Here is a 21,475-nt window from a genome sequence, read left to right as displayed (position 1 = left end):
TGTGAAGAACAGTGTTACCCTGGCAATTAGGAAAGAATGCTGTCTTTATCAGCAGTCTAATTTCTAATATGGTCTGCAAATAGTCCAAAATGACACCAAGACATTTAACCTCTAACTTAACTTTGGTCTGGTGAGCCAGGTTTCCAAGCCCATTAAAAAGTGTGATGCTTACAATCAAAAATAATGCAGCCAAATTTGCTCAAAAATTAACTATGTGCAAAAGCACTCCAATTCACACATTTATGTAGCAACAACAGGTCTTTCTTCACATAGTATGTGCATACCTGGTGTTTCTCCAGTTTGAGGACAGACTCAGAAAGCACATCATCTTTTCCCTCTTGAGCTTGGATTTGAGATATGAAACTGAAAGAGTACAAATGCACTGATGTTAAAATAATTGTATAAAAGTTTGTAGTACATGTATCGGGTCTCATATAGGGACATCCATACCTGTCATCTGAGGTTTTAAGAACAGATTCCTCCAAGGCACCTTCCACCAGCCTTAGCTGGAGCAGAGCAATTTCCTCTCTGTAGTTCTCCTCTGTTACCCGCAATCGCTGCTCAAAGTATCTAAAGAAGGATCAGGAGCACGGTCAGTGGAAGGGTATAATGAGAAAACTGCCAGAAAAATGACAATCTTGCTGACTAACAGAAGCTAACATGCTGTGTAACCTGAGTTTGAATATAATTTTCCCCCCTAAACATTAGATCTTAAACATGGGCCAACAATACAAATTACAACTTATGTAGAAGAAAAGCATCATGAATGTGTGCGGGTGCCTTCTAACCTCCTCAGGCTTTCCAGCTCAGCCTCATTCTGCTCACGGATTTCGCGTTTCTGATCATTAAACTCCGTCTTTAGGCGCTCAATGTCATCAACACGGGATGAGCGCGCGAGCAGCTGCTCCTTCAGCTCTGTCAGAAAATGAGGTGGACAACAAAGACAGAAAAGATCAGAGCACAGTCACTGGAAATATGTACTCTACTCCTCTGTGTCTCATATCACATCACAGAGTTAAACCATTGTCAGGAAAGCAATACATTTTCTGTGCTACGTACCTGAGAATTAATTATAAATACCAACACAAAGGCAGAAAATGAAAATACCTCCCAACTCTTGGCGACTAGTCCTCATGCTCTCCAGCTGGGTCCACAACTGTCCTACTTCTTGTTCAGAGCTCTGTTTCAGCAGTGTCTTCTCCTCCTGTAGGTGCAAGACCTGATTCACAGGGGGGAAAAAACAATCTAGTAAATTTTCTATGGTCTCAGACTAGTACTAGCTACATAAATGAAATATCAAGATTCAGTACTGTTTGTCTACAGTACTGTTAAGATGAGATGTGCTGCATATTAAAATGTTTGAGTGAACTTACCTCCTGCTGCAATTGAAGTTCCTTCTCCTCTAGGTGGAGCACTTGCTGCTCTTTCTCCTGCAGCACTGCCTTGTGACAAGAGACCAACTCCTCGAGACGACCTAGGAAGAGTGAGCAAAGCAATAACAACTTGCATAAGATAGATTATAAAACACATGCATATTGTACGTAAGTGGCCACAACTCTGATATCTGTAAGCTCTCAAATACATTTGGGAGCCTTCAAAATCATGACTGTTTGCAGCAAGTGGGCATGATTGTAATTTCATGCAGGAAGGACTAATTAAATTGATGGATGATACATTTCAATGACTGTGCAGCTTTATTGGATGTAAGCACTGTGAGTGAGGAGGGAGGGTCGGTAGGAAGCAACTCACAGGCAGCAGCATCTCTGTCAGCCCAGGCTTGTTTCAGCTCCTCCTCTAATTTATGGCTATTCTCATTACTGGAGGTCTGGAGTTCCTCAAGCCTGGCCTGTGACTCCTGCAGCTGTGACTGGGTCTGAGACAGAGCTTCCTGGGATTCACCAAGTGCTTTGTTGGTCTGGGCAAGTTCAGCCTGGGTTACAGTAAGGCTGTTCTGGGTCTCTGTCAGAGATGTTTGGAGGTTTGACTGGGTGCTCTCAGCGTCCTTATTCCACTGTGACATTAGAGCCTGTGAAAAAGAAAATACCAAGATGATTTGAAATGTGAAATCAAACTGAATCCAATATGGTATAACTCTTAAACTATGCAATGAAATGGCAGTAAAAAAAGCCTTTCAACAATAATATGGCATTTTCTCTAAACCTTGACCTGTTTCTCCTCGTCCTGCTTTCTCTCCATGGCAGATCTCTCCTGAGCCACAGAAGTCTCCCACTGCTGCTTCATCATATCTGAACATACACATGTAAAAGCAAATGAAAAGATTCACACGTGTCATAGAATTTGAAGGTTACATCCGTTATTGTGTTCTATTTTGTCCTGAAGAAGCATCTAGGCAATGAGGGTGACTCACCCACATCCATAATGGCACACTTGTTGAGTGTGTTGAGTGTACCTGAGGGCAAAAACACGAACAAGAACACCGACTGAACAACACTCACCCATCTCTTCTCGGTGCCGCTCGCACAGTTTCTCCTGCTGCTCCTGATTCTGCTGTCTGATCTGATCCAGTTCTAACTGATGCTGGGCCTGCAGAAGTGCACTTTCCTGGGCAAATGTCTCCCTCAGGGATGCCTGGGCCTTGGTGAGAGCAGATTCCTGTTCCTGCTTTAAGTTAACATGGGAGTGCTCCAGCTGGGACAAGTGGACGCTGGTCAGGCTTAGACGCACAGCTTCAAGTTCCTCGGTCTTTTGGACCTGAAGGAAATAAAAGCACAAGTAAGTAAACGTAACTGCAAAGACAAAATTACTTTGACTATGAAATAAGTGTCTGAGAGAGGAAAAGGGAAGAGATAGAAGTTATATTTTTGCAGCATGCCCTGGCTCAAGATGTCTACATGTACACATAAAGTATACCTGGGCCTGCTGTAGTTCGACCTGGTGGGCAGCCTCCATGCTCTCCCTCAGCTGATTAAGGTCCGCCTTGTGTTTGGCAGTCAGCTCTGAAAGCATCCTCTCATGCTCACGTTCAGTCACCTGGGGGACGACATAACAGGGGGAATGAGAAGCTAAACACAAAAACTAGTACAAGAATGCATTAAGACAAACTCAGTGAGGGGAGTGTCTACTCTTATTGACAGTGTAAGAGTATGCAAGCACACTATTCACTTTATTTTCTTTATTTAGTATCACTCAAAAGAAACATTATAGTCATTTCAAAATACAAACTACATGCAATCTCTAAGAGTAATCTTTTTATAACATGGGATGCTTTTACATCTTGGATAAGAGACAGGGGGAGCAATTCGATGAAAAAGTAAATATATCAATTATATTTAAACAAAAGAGGGGTGTTTCAGGGAAATGTTTTCCACTTTTCCCAAATTTCCCCAAATTTATTTTTCTGAAGGCTCGTTGAAAAAGTGATTATTTTCATATTCAGACTTTTTAATTACCTGTTTAATTAGGCTGATCTGTCTCTTCTGTTCCTCTTCTGTAAGGGCCTGCTGCTTCAGCAGTTCTGACTCCAGGTGAGAATTTAACTCAGTAATCTAAACATTTACAGAGAGAAAAATCAGGGATATCACAAGAGGAGAAGGCTGGACGTTTTATTCTACTTTTCATTACAATAACATATTCAATTTGAAAGTGGATCAAATAAGAGAACACATCCATTAAAAGTGGTGCTCTTCTACCAGGTTACCAAAAATGAATCACCTTTGACACATTTTTTTCCTGCTAACTTGCCAAAGAAACTTTGGGTTTCAACACCACACAATTAGTAACGTTTTTACTTTATGTAATACATAAACACATAAAATACATAATAGAAAAATAAGCAACTGAAGTGAGGCAAATAGGGGTCCAAGGAGTTCAAAAGAAATAGTTAATATTTAAAAATAAATAGTTCAGTCATAAACGGTGAAATTATCAACTGTTCAAGCTGGTGTGGCTTGTAAATCTCACCTCTTGTTGATGTTTCTCCATCAGGTCCTTCATCTCCTGTTGGTGAGATGTCTTGAGCCTTTGTGTAGCCTCCTCAACAACCATTTCCTGCTTCTCCAGGAGAGCCTTCACCTCCTCCTCCCTCTCCCTTCTCTGCTCCTCCAGGTGGTGCCTCACATCAAGGAGCTCTTTCTCCTTCTCCAGTCTCTCTTCCTCCCATTTCTCCCTCCCTTCAGCCAACTGTGAAAATTATTTTGTATAGCATGTTAATCTCTTGCAGGTAGAAATTAAGCAAATAAACAGTTATTCCATTTTATATCTCACCTCAATATCTTTGGCTTTTAGCAGGTTCTCGAACTGTTCCAGTTCCTCCTCTAAGACTTGTTCCATTTGTTTAATGCGTTCATCCATCTCCTCTTCTTTTCTCCTGTGCTCCTCCCTCTCCTGCACTGCCTGGGCTTTGGCCTCCTCCAGGTTGGCCAGGTTTTGTCTCAAACAAAGGACCTGAGTCTCCAGTTCGATCTTCTCTTTCTCAGCGCTGTCCAGACTATCCTTGTTCTTCTCCAATGTGTCACACAATGTTCTCATTTCTGTTTTAACACATTCAAGCTCCTTTAACGTTTCCTCCAGCTCCATAGTCCTTTGACCAAGTAGGGCTTCCATGGTTTGATGCGTTGTTTGTGTCTCCTATTGCACGGACAACAAAAGTTTAGAATGAGCCTTAAGAGAAATTAAAACAATGTACAAAAGTTAAAGAATTTCCTTTTCTTCCTTTGTTATCAATTTATTTCCTCCTCTGTCTGAAGCCTTTAACAACAAACCTATTAATGCTGATTTATGATGTCTTAATCAAATCGGGTTAAAAAAATCTGTGCGACTAGACTAATATGCAACATTAAGCTCACACAAACCAACTTAAAAAACAAGTATACCTGCAGTATTTGCAGATGTTTGTCGACTATGAGTTTTGCGCCCTGGTTGGTAGATTTTGATATCTCCTGCAGAGACAACTTCAGTAGCTCCAGCTGTTTTTGATGAGCCAGGACTGCAGCCTCCTCCTCCCGCTCATCTTTTAGCTCCCCTACCAGTTTATCTCCCTCCTCTGATTGAGATGTTGCAGGGACCAGCAGGTGGGTTTCAGTAGCTTTCTTTCCCATCAACATTACTGCATTTTCTTCCATTAAGGCACTGAGTTTGTTCTTCAGGTTATCTTGTTCATGGGCTTTCAAGTTCATCTCCTCCTCAACATGTCTCCTCTTCTCCTTCTCCTCTTCAAGTTCCCAGAGAGCTTGCCTGAGTTCTTCTGTTACTTGGGCCCACCTAAACATACAGAGATTGTTTAAGAATGAATAGCCATTAAAACACTTACCTTCGCATGAGACAATAAATGTCCATTTTTAATGAACATGGTTCATGAGTAGATTGGTTCATTGAGGGTGCAGATAACTGTAGACTCGATGAGAAATTTAAATAACCTCATAAATACTTTTATAAGCTACATTTGACCAAATCAGCCGCACCCTGGAGCCCTCATAATACATTTATTATAAGAATCGAACATATCCTAGGCTGAAAAAGTTATGCAAAGAAACGTATCAGGGAAAAATAAACCACACATCTGAGTTCATTTCAGTACGTTACCTGTTCCTGGCCTCCTCCAGCTCTTCAGCACTCTTGATAACTTCCTCCCTTAGCACATTTAAGTCCCTGTCCTTGGCAGCAAGCTCCTCATGGAGCTCACCACACTGCTGATTCAGCAGCTCCTTTTCAAGGTCTGCCTCCTCAAACTGCTCCTCAGACAGTTTACTTATTTCCAGCTCGCCGGAAGTGGAGTTTTGAAGCCACTGAGTTAAAGACTGAGGGTTGGAATTATCAGCCACAGGGATGCCAGGGGAGCAGCGTGGGCTGGAGCTGTTGTGGAGGTTGTCGCTTTCTTCATGGAAACGGTTTGAAATTGATAACAGAGGCTCGTCTCCCAACACCTCACTGTTCAGCTCAAAACTGTGAAGAGAGGCACAGGGACAATTAAGGAGATTTATCTAGCCAATAAAGCCGAAATACACACAGAAATAGCAGAAATAATACTTCTCTAACCTATAGTCTGCAGAGATGTCCAGCTGACTGCAGTGTTCAAAGCTTTCATTGACCACTGAAGATTGTGAACGTGCAAGAGGAGCTGAAGATAAGTAGCGCTCCATCAGAATATCTCCAGATGTTGATACATTCATGCTGTCGTGATCAGGTCCATTTTCCCGACTAGCCTCATCTGTACTCTTTTCATCGGAACTAAGGCTGGCCTTTGCTTGGTTTTGCCGATTCTTAGAGGATTTGAGTCCCATCACCTCTTCCTCTCTGACCTTTAGTTGTTTCTCCTTCTCCTCCAATAGCTGCCTGACTCTCTCCACCTCCTCCTTGTGCTCTTCTTTGAGCTTCTGAATCTCCTCCTCCTGCCTCTGTCTCTCTTCCTCAAGGCTCTGGAGGTGAAGGGCAGAGCTGGCCACCTCCTCATTGAATCTCCTCCCTGCATCTTCGCCCTCTTGAAGCCTATTCCTCAGCTCCACAACTTCTCTGTTCAGCTTCTCCTTCTCAGCTTTGTACTGCTGCATCTCAAGGCACTGACTTTGAACTGAGCTCAACTGTGTCTGGAGGTCTTGCATCTGTGCCTCCCTTTCCTTTCGCTCCTCCTCCATGCCCTTCTTTTCCTTCTCCAGTAAAGAAAGCGTATGTTGGTGTTTCTCCATCTCCTCCACTAGTTCAGCACATATCCGTTGACTTTTCTGCCTTTCTTCTTCCAACTCAGCCCTCAGTTTGTGCAGAACGCTGTCTGTTTCAATGTCAGTGCTCGACTCTGAGCAAGATCCTGCAACCCCCGTTTCCCCTGATGGTGCTTCATTAACACGGTTGTCTGCATCTTGGAACCAGTCGCCATGCTGATGGGTGTCGTGGACTTCGACCCCTGACTGACTTTTGATGCGCAGAAACTCTACACTGGTCTGTGAGGAGGACAATTCAGAAAATATGGAAGTTGAAACGCTGTGTATATGAAGATTTAAGTGCACATTTCTGGCCAGAAATAATCCTGTGCTGCCACAGATTTAGCTTTGATTGGCACTTACCTGCTGTAGCTGTCTCTGCAGCGCCTGAATCTGTCCAGCAAGTGACTGCGCCTCCAGCTGTACCTGGTCCCTGCTGGCCAGGGCCTCCTGCAGGTTGGAGCTGAGCTTTGCGATTATCTCATTACGCTTCTCCACAGCCTCCTGCAACTGCTGTAAATGCAATAAAAGTATAGGTCAATTCAATTAACACATACACAAACACTAATTACATACACACACACACTTTCCTAAGGCGCTATGCAGCACATTTCGAGACTATACAGTAGCATTTACATCTACCTTGTGCAATCCAAAGATTTAAATCTAAAGTAAAGGATTTAGTGGCATTTAGTGGAATGATTGCAGATTGCAACAAACTGAGTACCCCTCATCTTATCCTGCCCCAAAACTAGAGCTAGATCGTACAATTATTGGCCAGTATAGCACTATCACAGATGTACCGGTATCAGCCTTGATGTTGTCTGCCATGTGTTGATAAAAAAGAATTTAAAAAATACAAGGGGTTATTTTGCAGACAAAGATGCTTGGGTTAGTTTTATAATAACCAAATTACCTTCTAAGTTTGTTACCGTAATTTTAGAAAATAAATCGTATTGTTAAACTGTAAATTATCCTGCCTGCATTACATATCTTTCCACATTTAAAGAATAATTGTTTAAAAAAAAACAAACAAACAAAAAAACAAACGCGAAAACACAAAAAACACTGTACCAAAAGAAAACCGATAACATATTTAGTCTGACACTATGGTCAAGCCAATCTGAGGCCTTGAATTCAATCTAATTTTAGACATTTTACAGTATTTCCATATTGAGACACCAAGTTAAAAACCCTCTACATACACAACACATATAATATAGACAAACTATGCTTTTCTGCTTCACTGCACAGACAGTGTTTCATTCGCCTTGGGTTGGTGATGACACAGAGAGACACATAAATTTACACGCGATGACAAGTCTTCCATTGCCTTATGGGTAAACAAAGCATGAAGACAAATTAATCCATCTGAACAAATAAATCTAAATAAATATGCAGCAACCTGGCATGAGAATGGAAATCCTGATTTAAAGAATAGTCTCAGAGACCAGTTTTCAGTGTGTGAATTTAGGGCCTCGGATTATAACGGCAAGTATGCATTCATGACATTAAACCCATCATACATAAGCCCCGTCGGGGCTTTAACAGCGACAGCCAGATAATGCCAATAGGAACAACTTAGAGGACTTAAAATTACTAAATTAAGCCACACAAAAAAACTTGTTTTCATCAGATGCTTCAACATGCTCTATGATAAATGACATCATACTCTAAAAAAGCAGGAATTTGTATCCTCTGTTTATAAATGTATAATCACTGACTGTGTTTACCTTGAGCTGCTCTTTTCCAGTGAGTGCAACCAGCTCCTCTTCTCTAAAATCTTCCACAGGGGACAGGCTTTGCTCCAGGGTGGGGTGCTGATCCTTCTGACGTTGGTTCTGCGGAGCTTCTGATTTCTCTGGCTTCTGGGGTTCCTATAAGGATTAAATCATTTTGGAAATAGGTTTTTTTTTCCCCCCCTCACTTTGCCTGATAACAATGTAAATAAAATGCAATTCATGCAGAACAAATATTCATGTTGTGGGTGAAACTTTTCCTTTGAAAAAAAAAGAAAAAGAAAAAAAGGGGGGAGTAAATAGTGCCACAGTTAATCCTGGCCAGGTTGCTATGACAACATGCCCTACAGGCAACATGATGGTTAGTGACCCATTTTTCTAATGTATGTTTACCGAGCAGGGGGCACGGACCACACGTTAAACCATACAATGACCAAACAAAATTAGACAAAGACTGGATGTCAGGTAGTGTGACCCTCTCTGAGCGATGTCATTTAATAAAGCAATTTGTGTGAGGTAAATGACCAGCTGTTTTAATTAAACCAAAGTCTTATTTCCACACAAATCAGATTTCCTCTGTCTCCTCTGTAAGTCTATTACTGATGCATCAATGATCATCTCAGTTTGTGTTATACCTCATGGTTGGTTTTGTTTTTCAGCTCTGTATCACTGGCTGTAGGAAGTGCTGGTCCTATGCGGCGGTCTTGCGTTGCGCTGTCATTCTGCGAGACAGCCTGGCCCTTCCTCTTCTGCGTCTTTTTCGGCGCCCCCGCACCGTCGCCTTTCGCCCGCTTCTGTCGGAAACTAGCAAGCTGCGCAGGAAGGACAGTGAGAGGTAGATGGACACATAGGTCAGGACCACTGAGCACCACCACACTATCAGCATGATGAAGCTCAGGGGTCAAGGGTGAGGGAGTACTAGAGTCCAGATTTAGCTCCTCACTTGAAAAAAAGAGTAATTAAAACATCATTTGGAAATCATGTGCAAAGTATAAATGCCTGGGTGTGCAAGTTGTTGACAGTCCACACTGTAGAAAGGAAAAAAGATTGGCATCCCTTATTTTGATGAGTCAGACTTGTGCAAAAAAAAAAAAAAAGACAGTGTCCAATGAAGCGAGAAGAAATCCCAAACTCACACCCAAAATAGCCTGATGAGGTATCCAAGTTCGAAATGAGGTGATGTTGCTAAATATTCTCAAATCTCCAGAGAGCTATATCAACCCATGAGAAGTGCAAATTTTAGTGACACCAGCAGACCAGAAACGGCACAAGGTTAGAAGAAAAGTACAAATCCATCTCAGTCACTGAGAATTCTTCAGCATGTTGGAAAGTCAGAGACAGGTTGACCGACTGAAGCGTTTTGAAGCATCACAAAGTCCTATTTAAAATCATGAAATCACAAAAAAGTCAACAATCTGACGCCGAAAAGTTAGTTCACAGTTAAGAAACACCATCCCCTGTTAAGTCACAACATTTAGCTTGAATTCCACAGGGATCGATTTGGTACAAAATCCATCTCAGGGCATTTCTCTTTGCAACACTCCTCTTTGCAACACTCCTCTTTTTATCGCTGCCTCTCTCTCTCTCTCAGCCGGTCTCTCTTCTTTAAGCTGCTTAAATCAGATTACAGCAGTTCACAATATGACAGGGACCCTCATCAAGCCCTCCATCAATAGCTGACAGTCCATCATCGACTTCCTTTCTTGCTGGTGGTCAGACCTGTCAATTCTTCTTTATCAGGGTTGATGCTCTACTGTCCAGTAGATGTAGATCTTGCGGTCTGAAGGCAATGGGACTCTGTCTGTGCCAAACCTTTCATTCTAAAACTCACTACCACAGCTAACACACAGTGCAGAGAGATCCATAAACTCTGGATAGAGGATCGCATGTGTCTAGACTAAGGAAAGAGGGTGGAGACTGAGATGCATTCACATGGAGAGGAGGAGACAAGGCTGTGTGTGAGGCAAACAGCATCAGCGTGTGCATGCTCAATTCAATTTGAGATTACATGGCCCTGGGAGAGCTACTTGTTGCTTTACGTGATGACTCAGATACATGCACTTGACAGCATTGTGTGTATGCATGCCAGTGCTTATATTCTGATGACATGCTTTCGCATAAAACCAAATTGCAGATTTGCTTTGTTCTCTCATTTAGCATCAAGCAATGCAACTGCAACAACATTAATATCCTTGCTTAGGTCCTAAAACCAGGCTTAAGCTTTGCTTAACACAATCATTACCTCAAATTTGCAGCAATTCAATCTCACCTCATTTTTATAAGCTTTCGCACTGATCACTTAAAACTCCACCCGCTGTATTATTCCATCACCCTGTTTAAAGCGCCTGACTGCTACAGCACAAACAACATGTGAAAGACACATTAGCCAGATGAGCTGTGTTGCCCAAGGCATTTCTGCACTAAGAGTCTGACTAACTGACAGGCTAGAGCTTATGTGGCCACATCGGATGTTAGTCGACCACTGAATGCTGCTGCTGTTGTGTTCTCAGCAATGTTAACACGGAGATGCCTCATTGCATTTGATTTCAGCGGGTTTGCATTGGTCTCTGGGAAATTTGTGTGTATATATATGAGCCATGCTTACGGTGTGGCCCAAAAAAAAAAAAGACAGAAAAAAAACTCAGACCTTTTTGATGCACCAGATACAGCAAAGAAAACTGACAGCACTGTATTACCATGGCAACACTATTCATGTGAAATGCAAGCCCAACAAATTCAACCTCTCCAATTCTCATGGGCTTACTGCACCACCTGATGGTCTGCAACCTGCATGACAGTCTATGCACAATGCATGGCTACGTAGGAAAATCGAAATGAATGACGCAAAACACTTTTCCTTTACCGTTCACTGCCGTGATCATTTGAATTGAGAGTCATTCTTTCATCCAGAGTGGGTTTTACTGCAAAAACTGACAGCAATCATAGTAGTGCAGAAGAGAAGCAGTAATTCCTGTTTGGCCACCCAATTGAAATCAAACAAAAGGTGAAAAGATAGAAATCATAAAAGACATAATTTCCACCAGCCCACAGTGCTATGACATGGTAAAGTCACCACCAGTTTCTATACTTACCGACTGGTTTTTTGGCATGTTGGAGGATTTCTGTTAGGAATACCAGAGGTTCACTTGAGTTATTCCTTAAGTATCTACATCATACCAATGTGCCCACTATTTCTTTAGAATGAGCTCCACTATGACCTGAAGGTAGACTACAATGTCGAAGAAATAAAATAAGATCCATTCGACAACTTTGATCTAGTTTCAAATGTAGTTTTCACATAAATGGCCTTGGTTGTCAATACAGGGTATGGCCATTCTTGATCAGTGGCCCATTAATAATATGGCCTCCCACTGAAGTAGGAACAGATGCTTGCCTTCATAATTGGCAACACCACAGTAGCAATTTTCCCATACTAGTGAAATATATCATAAACATCTTAATCAAGTCTTAAACGTATCACTTATTAGTTAAAGAAAAGATAAAAAAAAACTGTATTATGAACACATTAAAAAATGTTGTTGAAGACTGTGCGATAATTCATGTAGTGTAGTTTATCTACCTTGATGAAAGTTGTAATATTAATGTTAATGCCTGATGAAGATGTGCTTTTATATTCGGTTGCAAATGCATATTTCCCCCAAATGCAGCACTATGCAATAACTTCATGAACGACAACCATATGCAAAAACGCTCAACTGAAGTCCGACGAAAACATTGTGTGCACCTGCACAACGTGAAGGCACCACGATGAAAAAAGAAACTTGCAAGAAAGAAACAAATTTCCTTCATCTTTGTTAAGAAGTACGTCGTTCTGGCTCTGTTTGTTGCCAGGTGTAAACGAAGTGGTTCAATTCATCAGCCGATTAACCAAAGTTATTGTTATCGTTTGCTAAGTGCAATCTCAGCTAATGATAAACCCGCGGCATATGCGCGGCAAATGTAAAAACTCTGAAGTAACCGCAATTTAACAGACAAATTGCATCCAGGCAACGACAAACAAAACGTACAACAACAACTGGGTACGTGGGTGTAATTAGCAGTGGACAAACGATACGCTATGACAAAAGAGTTGGCTAGCGTTAACTGCTAGCATTCAGAATTAGCATGCGTTAAATGTTAGCAACAAACCTTAGCTTTCCCAGCCTCTATTTTCCTCTGCCGTTCATCTTCGTCCATCTCTTGGTTTAAATAAAACGAATAAAAATGTAGGACATGTGTCCTAATTCAACTGATACGCACAACAATCCTTCACTTTGCATAAGTTAGCTAAAACAAAATCTTTGAGCTTCCTTTGGACACAACTGTCAACAGATAATATTCAATATGGCCGCCAAGTCAGTTCAACTCCGCCCTTATCGAGTTTCCTTGGATGAATGGACCAATCAAATCGTTGAGCTCAACGTCTTCAGCCAATGGAATTTATGTCGGTTAAATATATTCGCACATACCTAATAAGCCCCGTCCCACCAGTCAAAGTTAGAGCCAGGTTGACCAATGAAATGTCTGTGTCATGGCACCAATCTTAGATTGACGTCTCTTGTAGCCAATCAGAGCAAGCTAAAACAAACTACGCCTCCGGTCACTTCCAATGTTTTGAAAGTGAAGGATCCTTCACTGGCTGAGTTTCTGCGGCAATTAAACAACCTTAGAACTTAAACTGAAACTAACTTCACCTCGGTGGCGAAAGCAGGAGTTACTGCAAAGACTCAGGGTTTGTACAAATTGTTTTACACATCACATTTGTGGATTATTAAATTAGTGCCAGAGAAAAACATTCCCAATAACTTGCAGCACTTAATCAATCTTATTTACTCTTTGGTCTGTGGGAAAGGTGTATCATTTCTTGTATTTGCTATCCCCTGTGTAGGAAGCAGCACATGTTGGAGGACTTCCACAGACCTCACACCTGTGGAGGGTCACTAAAAACCATACAAGTAAAATTTTTTGACAACCCCTCAACCACCTCCACAGCTTCCGCTCTACAAGCCGCCCCCTGTTCTGTCCTCCCTGCACCCTCCACCACTTGAGCCTCTGCACATCATCCAACTGGCTATGTGACATTCTGCATTTAATCCGCCAACCCCCCCCAGATCTGTGACTCTGTTTTTCTGTGGTGTATTTAATCTTCTTTTCATCCTCCTGATCCCCGTCTTCTCATCTGTTTTTGCCCCCCTATTTCCTATGACATGTAAGGTGTTTATACTGACACTGCTATCCTGACTTGCGGTGGGTTCAAATATATTGCTAGTGCCACCATCACACAACATCTGCATAAAAACAGCAGCCTCTGATTGCTCAGATTCCCCAGCCTCAGCCCCATCCCGCACCACACTGATGGTACTCAGCCACAAATACTGATCAATCCTATGTCAGTCTCCCTGGATTCATTAGTTTGTATATGTGTGTGGTTTTTGAAAACAGATATGGTGGAACTGATGCTGATTCAAATTGCACAGATGCACCAGATCACATAGTTAGTCCTTTAGACACAAGAGGAATCAACTCCAGCCCTTCACACAAATATCATCCCTGGCTCTCAACAAATATGTATTTTGGGAACGGTTACCATGGCAACCCTGTTTTGTAAGGCCAGACGTCAAACCAATGCGAAGTTCTGTCCATCATCATCATCACCATCATCATCATCATCACTATGGCCTGCAGCACCACACCTGCCTCCCATCACCCAACCTACATGACTGCCAGGGGCGCAGTCTGTTGCAACAGGACACACAGAGGGACTTCATTTTGTATTTTGAGGTGTTTTTCATTGACAGTTATAATTTTTATTTGTGTCTGTCTTCTAACATTTTTTTTTTACCATGTCAGTTTTCTTTCACAGCAATAACATTTACTCATTAGTATGCATGTATGCAAACCGTTCTGTCGTTGCCTCGCCTTAAACCAAAACGATGACAGTAAGTCGAACTGAAAACCAGTGACACTGAAAAAAATAATATCCTAAAAAGCATCACTGAAAAAGGAAAGACATGAGGATCAAACACAGATGTTGCTCTGTCAATGTTTCCTGTGCATCTTACAGTTTATAACTTGCTTTAGCTTGGTCCAGTAGATGGCACTGTTTTCCTACTTTTGCAGAGAGACACAGAAATCTGGGTATTTTAGAGATTATTTCTCTTTTTATAACGGCTGCCCAGTTTTTAAAAATGGAGCCAACATTGTATATGTTGACTTTCATGATTCTCATAGACTTTGTTATGTGTTTCTTTTCCTCCTCACTGTCATTTAAAAAAAACCAAAACATTTTGTTCAAATCAAAAACAGACACTCTATGAGCTAATGACAAAACATCCTTGAGAACTGATTTGGTTCAGACCCAGACTGTGTGTCATGAGTTATCGGAAGCTGAATTTTAACGACCCACTACAGTAATTTACATTGAATTTAATTCCGCCCCCTGCTGATTTAAAAGCCAAGCGTGTCCTGTGATCTCCTGGCTTCTCTTCCTTCTGCGGTTCCTGCGAGTCACAGTGGACCATGTTGGATGAAATATTTATTCACACAGCCGCACATGGTTTTCACAGACTTCTCACAAGGGTACACAGTTGAGAGATATGTGAGATTTCACAGACCAATAATGAACCGGACGGCTGCAGTTTGTGTGCAGACGGTAACACAAATTCCAGGAAAGACTGTCGGCTGGTGGGACTGGTCCGAGGGGGCACCAGGATCAGCTGCTTCTTCTACCATTCCACAAATATATTGAAATGTACACCTAAATACAGTTGAATGTAATCAAGCTTAGATACATAACAACAACAACAATAACATTAAAGATCTAAAATATCCACATGACTTAACAATATTTTACACAAGTCACAGTCACATCCAGTGGTGGTGACACAAACTTCTTCGAAGCCATTCTTAGCTGAACCCAGTCAATCAGTTCAGCATCATCAGACTTTAATGAATGTTTTCGATGACCTCTGCATCACACTGTATCACATTGCTCTTTATTAGCTGTCAGATAAACCTCTGAAAACATGTTTGATTTAAGAGAAACATTTTTTAACATAAGCAAAGGAAACGTAGATCCCCTTGCCTCCTTCACTTTCGTACTGGTTGTTCGTAAGCTTCTTCTTCAGGACATTGTTTTTCAAAGGAGGTTCCAGGAAGTCCCAAGCTTAAAAACCCACCTGTTTGGTTACATGCCAGTGATATGTGTTAAAAACATGTAGGTAAATTGGGTGAACCGACCCATTGACAGCATGAGCACGACCAGATTCACTAAGGTTTGATAGGTCGGTCAGGTGAAAGTGTTGAATCCGGCCTTATTGTGCAAAGGAATGCCCTCGGCTCCTCTGAACTCCTCTGCAATGTCATCGAACGTGCGACCTTTCGTCTCCGGGAGGCGAAACCAGGTGAAGGTGAAGGCGATCAGAGCCACAATCATGAAGAGGAGGTAGACGTACGCGCCGCAGAGTTTCTGCATGGGAAGGAGAGACGGTATTAGTTTTATTAGGGGACTTGATGTATTTAACCAAAAAGTGGTCTGTTTTGTGGAAAGTTTTGGCTCAAACGGCAACATAATGGCACCGTGTGAGCAACTGCCTCTCATAAAGTAGATTAAACATTCACAGGAAAGAAGGAAAACACAAAAGGCATTAAACACACTTACACACGGAATGAGGAAAACAAAACGGTTGTTTGATTTGATTCCTCAGGTTCTGTTTCAGGTTGGCTGCCATCTCTGCAGCGTTATATCGAACAGATGTTTCCCCGGTTACCTGTTAATTTTATCACTATTATTTCATCCTGACTTTAAAGGATTTAAGAAATAGATTTACAAAGATTACAAGTTTTATGTCTGTTTTAACAGTTGACCAGTATACTTTTGTGTATAACAGAATGAACAGATTTATAGCTTGTATTTAACAGCCAAGTCTCCAAGGTGTAAGGGGGAACTCGCAAAAGAAAACAAGAACGTTTCCCCTAAAGTTTAACTCACTCATACGACACACAGGCCAAAAGTATAAACCCACCAGCAGCGGAGGGAAGAGGAGCGCCAGAACAAATTTCCCCCCCCAGTTCAGCATGCTGGTGAAGGCCATGGCGATGGGTCTGCCAGGCTGGTCGAACAGCTCAGCGGCGATGAACCAGGAGATGGGACCAGGGCCCAGCTCGTAGGCCGAAATCAGGCAGAAAACCAGCAGGACCTGCAGGCTGCGCAGCTCCGGGACCAGGTGCTGGACGGACAGGTTGATGTTTTTAAGGGTCAACATAATCAGGGCGTCTAATGCCTTTGAAAAGTAGATCTTCTTGATCTTCAAACAAACAGGACTGAAGTTAAAATCATTCTGTAAAAATGTCCCAGGGTTTGTTTTAATGTCATTTTGACAAATTGGATGGCAGGGTGGTCAAACATTAGATATCTTGAATGGAGCTGTTCCAGCATGAAATGAAAATAAGAATCACACAGAATGATCTCACCAGGACAGAATCCACGATGGTCATGAGTAGGTTGCACGCTGCTATGGAGATGAAACCAGTCAGGAGCAGCCTCCTCCTGCCTGCCCTTTCCATCAGGAAGAACTTGAAAGGAAAGAACAACACAGTGGTAACTCTGCTCACATTTCTTCCATCCTTTTCAAATAAAAATGCAACATTATCCTGTTGTGGCCCAAGCTGTTAAACCAATCATGAGGAAATGGTGATCGCACTTACATCTTTAATCCAAGATTTTGGTGCAGTTTGTGGCAAAATCTGCAAAATCGGACTCAACAACAATAACAGCCTGTGTTTTTAACATTTACTGATAAGACTGCTGAGTTTATACTGAGCAACTGATATATTAATATAATGAATAACATTACTATTTTGAATAAAACCGCTCGTAAGCCAAATATGGAGGACTGAAACTGCCAAAGTAAGATGTATTAAATGTCAGGATTTTTTGCTTTAGAAAAACGTCTTACGAATTGCAAAAACAACAACAGAATGTATTAATTTATGTAGAATACAGAAATAGAAACGGAATATAGTGATAATTTAAATGGAAAATTAAATGGGAAGTAAATAAATAAGTGAAATAATACAAATGTTAATAAACACAGAAGCTAATTAAAAACAGATACATCAGTCTATGTCATATTTTAAAAATTCAATAATGTGTATATTTATTTTTAATATCATTTTTGGTGCACTTAATGGCATATTTTTAAAAAAAAATTTAAATTATTTGTTTATTTATTTATTTTTGATGTTGGCAGCTTCAGTCCTTTATAAATCAGGAGATGAAATTTAAAGTTACAACTGGATTTTGTACTCACTGCAACCAAAGTGAAGGTCACATTGACAGCGCCCACGCCCAGCGTCAGGTATTTGGCCTCGTCAAACTTGGCCTGGAACATTTTGGTGGAATAATTGATGATCTGAAAGAAAAGAGCGTGGATTTCCTTGAGCTAAGTGGGTCACTGGGACGTCTTTCTATATTTTTAGGAACACGGGTGTTGTCTTGACACACTGCCTCAGAATCTGAGAGCTGTGCCTAAATAAATGATTGGATGAAAACTACAGCGCTGCAAGCGAAATATTCATCAGACAGGGAGCAAGCCAGAAAACCTTCAACAAACAGGCATTTTCTTGAGACTGACCGCATTGAATCCAGACAGCTGGCTGCCCAGATTGATGATGAGGACGATGATGATTGGCTGCTTGTAGCGGCGCTTCTTAAAGAACTCACTGATGGTGACTCCGGTCTGAGTGTGTGCGGCCTCCTCCTTCATTTCTTCCAGCTCAGCGTACACCTTGTCTGTGTTGCCTTTCAGCCTCAGCAGGGCTGCAGGGTTAAAACAGAAACAACAGGAGTTGTTGTGTTATATCCACAGACCTGAGATAACAGAGTGCATTAAAAGCATTTCCATATTTAGATTCCTGTAAGTCAGTCATGACTGAATCTACAAGCACATAACAAAGGTTTGTCAGCTCATCTCTAACAATATCTAAGCAGACTCTCTCTGTCTGACAGGTGCCATGTTAGAAATCTCGATTTCATCATGTGAGAGGTGCAGTTAACACTGATCATCGGCACACACCAGCTTCCGCCTTGCTTTCCTCTCCTCGGTTGATGAGCAGATAGCGAGGGCTCTCAGGGCAGAAAGGGAGGACCAGGTACTGCGTCAGGGCTGGGATGATGGACAGGGACAGCATCATGGCCCAGTGATGCTCAGTGCCCAATATTGTCTCCAGACCAGCCACCTGCGGTGAACACATACAGGATCCCAGTTACACAGCATGACTGGGTATTCAGATACTGAAACTTTCTGTACTGTACCAGGACTTTTATGCAACAAATATATTTCGTATTATGTGTTTAAGTTCTCAAAATTAAGCTGCATCATAAGGAACACTCACAAGCACAAAGAAGGAGCCATGACCCTTTCAAGCACATATTATGTAACACAAAAACAGTATTGCGTTTAGTGTTTGTGAACGCAGCCCCAGGTCTGACTCCTCCTCCACCTGCCCCTAATCAAGGCCAGGTTATAAAAGGCACCTGTTGGGCTTTGTTCCCTTTGGCTTCTCACTCTGTGGCAGCTGGCAGTGGTATTAAATGTGCACAAGTCATTATTTTTACGAAGCATTTGTTTGTTGATTCCCTTTGTTGTAGCTTAAGACCTGGCATGTTGGCTGACCCTACTGTGGTGAAGCCCCATGCTCATCCTGTCCGCCTTGTTAAGTTATCTCGTGTGATGCCACATACATGAGTCGGGTCTCTGTATCTTAAAACCTAATTTTAGTTGCAGCATCATGAACCCTGTTTTTTAGTTGGTGTCCTTTTTGTTGCTTAAACTACTTACTGCTTACTCTCACTGCTGCTGTTTTGCACCGTTTGGTTTGTGTAGCCTCTGAGGTTGGTTTGCTCGTGTTTGTTTTTAATTCTTTTTATAGGCTTATTAGTTGTTCTTCCACTGAAACCGAGTGCCGTATTGTTGGGCGGCTCGGCACGCTACACTTGAAGGAATTTATAAGATATAGACAATAAACCAACATCAACAGAGTGTGAAGAAAGAAGTGTTGAGGTCATGTCAAAGCCGTCTTCAGTATGTACTGGCGTGCAGAGACGTCTACTGAAATTGGCACGCTAACCAGCTAGCCTCGCCCGCCCTGCTGAAAGCTGAAATCCCCTGTAGTTTCAGCGAGGAGATGCAAGAGTGAGTTTGCTCAGATGTCCGAATAGGAGATTTTTCTACACCCATTTTCCTTACTAAAAAGAATTTTACAACCAAACACCTCCTGATTTGCCAAGTTTCTTTCTTTTAAAGAAATAAGACTGACTTTATTGCCTTGTTAGCTCGTCATAAAACACACTTCATTTATACTTGACATTCAAAATATTCGCGTTTTTGTCTGATTGGGGTTTTGGCTTTCCACAATCACCTCTGATTTGGTTGAAAATCTTCAATTAGACAAATAAGATGTGGAACTATTTCTACTCCACTGTCTGTTTTTGCGTGCTGTTGATGCCGAAGGCTACAGCAAAGAGTTGCAAGTTCAGTAAAGTGAGCAGCAGTGGGTGTTTATGCTGACCCCCCCCATAATTTTGGAGCAAGCTAATGAATTCTGTTCATTTCTTACATGATACCTTTTTCAGGTCATGTGAGTAAAGTGCACTAGGACACAAAAATGGATTGCATTATCTTTGCTGTGACTTCCTCACCATTCCCACCAGGATGCCCGAGGCAAAGGACACTTGGTTTAGTGTAGCGAAAGCCCCTCTGAGGTTTGTGGGGGACACCTCCTGGATGTAGAGCGGGTTAAGACTCATCACCAGGCCGCAGAAGAGACCGAACACCAACCGTCCCAGGATGAGAACCTCAAATGACTTGCTGACTTTGGAGGCAGACATCAGACAGGCCCCCACCACAGAGAGGCAGTTAACTATGAGGATGGAGTTACGCCTGGAGGGGAAGACGAGAGAAATGAAAAGATCACAAAAAGAAACTCGATGGATATTATTGGGAAAACTCGTTTCTGCATTTTTTTTTGTCTTTCTTTTTACCTTCCATAAGAATCTGCCAGATATTTGACACCCAGCGAGCCCAGCAAGGCTCCGAAGTCTTTGATGCTGACGGAGAGCGACCACAGGAGAGTCAGGCTGTGATCTGGCATCGACTGGTTGTGCCTGGCTCTCCACGTGTGGTTGAAGAACTCCTCGATGATCTGAACAGTTGTGGAGGCAAAAGACGAGCAACATCAGGAAACATGAATTATATTTCAGATTATTTAACACTGGTCAAGTACATTCCCAATCAGTATTAACAATCAAAAACGTCTAATACCAAATTCAACAATCTCGGCATATCCAGATATGGCAGTTCATGTCTGGATACGTATATGTTAAGGGGAATACTAACTGATGACACTCAAAATGACATCGACTAACACGGTGTCATTTATCACTCTTAGCTCCGGTCTGCTTGTCTCACCTTGGCTGGAGCGTTGACGTTGCCGGTGTGGTAGCCGATCTGCAGGGAGCCGAGAATCGCGGCCAGGATGGAGGTCAGGAGTGTGGCTGTCAGATGGCTCTGTGACAGTGTCGGGGTCAGTGACATTTATTTTTTTCATCTTGTAACTTCTCTTAAACACTAAGTGGCAAATAAACATGATCAGCCTTTTAGCAAACTTCCTCCAGACACCCTTGGTTTTAATAATTTGAAGAAAAACATGCAAAATGGAAAATTGCTGTGTCTCTTGGATACATTTTAAGATGAGTCATGGATGTTGGATTACATTAATGAAAACATTGCTAACTGGGGTCACTGGTCAGCGTCTGACCTCGCTGACCTCCGAACATAAACGACCCTACGACTATCTGTAAAAGTCAAAGGTGGCAGGAATCACAGTATTTTCACCCACTGCCAAGATGTACAGAGTTTTAATTACCACTCGTGAGTGTCAGTGCTCCCTCTGTCAGACTGTGTGAATTTGTAGAAAAAAGGCTGAAACAAACGAACCTCCTGAGACGCCATTTGTGTGGGTTGTGTGGTATCAGTCCCTCAGGAAGCTGGAACATTTATCTGCTGTGAAACACACAGCACA

The 21,475-nt window shown here is 42.0% G+C and overlaps 2 protein-coding genes and 1 long non-coding RNA gene across 9 annotated transcripts in view; 1 reads left to right on the top strand and 2 right to left on the bottom strand.

Moving 5' to 3' along the window:
- Positions 1-12,753, bottom strand: part of pcnt (pericentrin) — a 34,148-nt gene extending 21,395 nt beyond the window's left edge. For 4 of the 6 annotated variants that reach the window (XM_037125577.1, XM_037125581.1, XM_037125578.1 and 1 more), the window contains exons 1-20: positions 12,542-12,753; positions 11,485-11,514; positions 9,028-9,204; positions 8,387-8,530; positions 7,017-7,166; positions 5,995-6,893; positions 5,542-5,901; positions 4,833-5,220; positions 4,225-4,587; positions 3,922-4,140; positions 3,411-3,506; positions 2,872-2,991; positions 2,457-2,712; positions 2,167-2,246; positions 1,750-2,026; positions 1,374-1,474; positions 1,108-1,219; positions 789-915; positions 451-570; positions 285-363 (exon numbers count right to left, since the gene is read on the bottom strand). In XM_037125577.1, coding sequence (XP_036981472.1) covers positions 285-363; positions 451-570; positions 789-915; positions 1,108-1,219; positions 1,374-1,474; positions 1,750-2,026; positions 2,167-2,246; positions 2,457-2,712; positions 2,872-2,991; positions 3,411-3,506; positions 3,922-4,140; positions 4,225-4,587; positions 4,833-5,220; positions 5,542-5,901; positions 5,995-6,893; positions 7,017-7,166; positions 8,387-8,530; positions 9,028-9,204; positions 11,485-11,514; positions 12,542-12,589 — 4,146 coding nt within the window. In that variant the 5' untranslated portion in view covers positions 12,590-12,753. The remainder of the gene's footprint in view (positions 1-284; positions 364-450; positions 571-788; positions 916-1,107; positions 1,220-1,373; positions 1,475-1,749; positions 2,027-2,166; positions 2,247-2,456; positions 2,713-2,871; positions 2,992-3,410; positions 3,507-3,921; positions 4,141-4,224; positions 4,588-4,832; positions 5,221-5,541; positions 5,902-5,994; positions 6,894-7,016; positions 7,167-8,386; positions 8,531-9,027; positions 9,205-11,484; positions 11,515-12,541) is intronic. The other 2 variants (XM_037125580.1, XM_037125582.1) reach the window with 1 other exon arrangement.
- A 1,664-nt stretch (positions 12,754-14,417) lies between these two features.
- Positions 14,418-21,439, bottom strand: LOC119034260 (solute carrier family 2, facilitated glucose transporter member 1). Of its 2 annotated transcripts, XM_037125098.1 has the most exons (10): positions 21,391-21,439; positions 20,863-20,961; positions 20,436-20,596; positions 20,094-20,334; positions 18,469-18,631; positions 18,028-18,212; positions 17,704-17,805; positions 16,865-16,966; positions 16,417-16,620; positions 15,681-15,860 (listed from the first exon to the last, which is right to left on the bottom strand). In XM_037125098.1, the coding sequence occupies exons 1-10, from the start codon at positions 21,403-21,405 to the stop codon at positions 15,681-15,683; spliced, it is 1,452 nt and encodes a 483-aa protein (XP_036980993.1). In that variant the 5' UTR covers positions 21,406-21,439. The 2 variants fall into 2 exon arrangements, with proteins under 2 accessions (XP_036980992.1, XP_036980993.1); XM_037125097.1 differs by lacking the exon at positions 21,391-21,439 and having other exon boundaries at positions 14,418-15,860; positions 20,863-20,988.
- On the top strand, positions 18,992-21,108 carry LOC119034261. Its single transcript, XR_005079512.1, has 2 exons — positions 18,992-19,587; positions 20,843-21,108. It is a non-coding gene; the product is annotated as an uncharacterized LOC119034261 (long non-coding RNA).
- Positions 21,440-21,475: the final 36 nt, after the last annotated feature.

This window comes from Acanthopagrus latus, chromosome 16 (assembly GCF_904848185.1).
Source record: "Acanthopagrus latus isolate v.2019 chromosome 16, fAcaLat1.1, whole genome shotgun sequence".
Lineage (NCBI taxonomy): Eukaryota > Metazoa > Chordata > Actinopteri > Spariformes > Sparidae > Acanthopagrus > Acanthopagrus latus.
Note: the sequence above shows the minus strand (reverse complement) of the source record. Positions and strands in the feature narration are given on the sequence as shown.

Coding starts and splice junctions, on each gene's coding strand:
- LOC119034260 (XM_037125097.1), bottom strand. CDS start 20,988: ATGTCACTGACCCCGACACTGTCACAGAGCCATCTGACAGCCACACTC. Junction 20,597..20,862: donor ACGTCAACGCTCCAGCCAAG/GTGAGACAAGCA, acceptor ACAACTGTTCAG/ATCATCGAGGAGTTCTTCAA. Junction 17,806..18,027: donor AGCTGTCTGGATTCAATGCG/GTCAGTCTCAAG, acceptor CTTTTCTTTCAG/ATCATCAATTATTCCACCAA.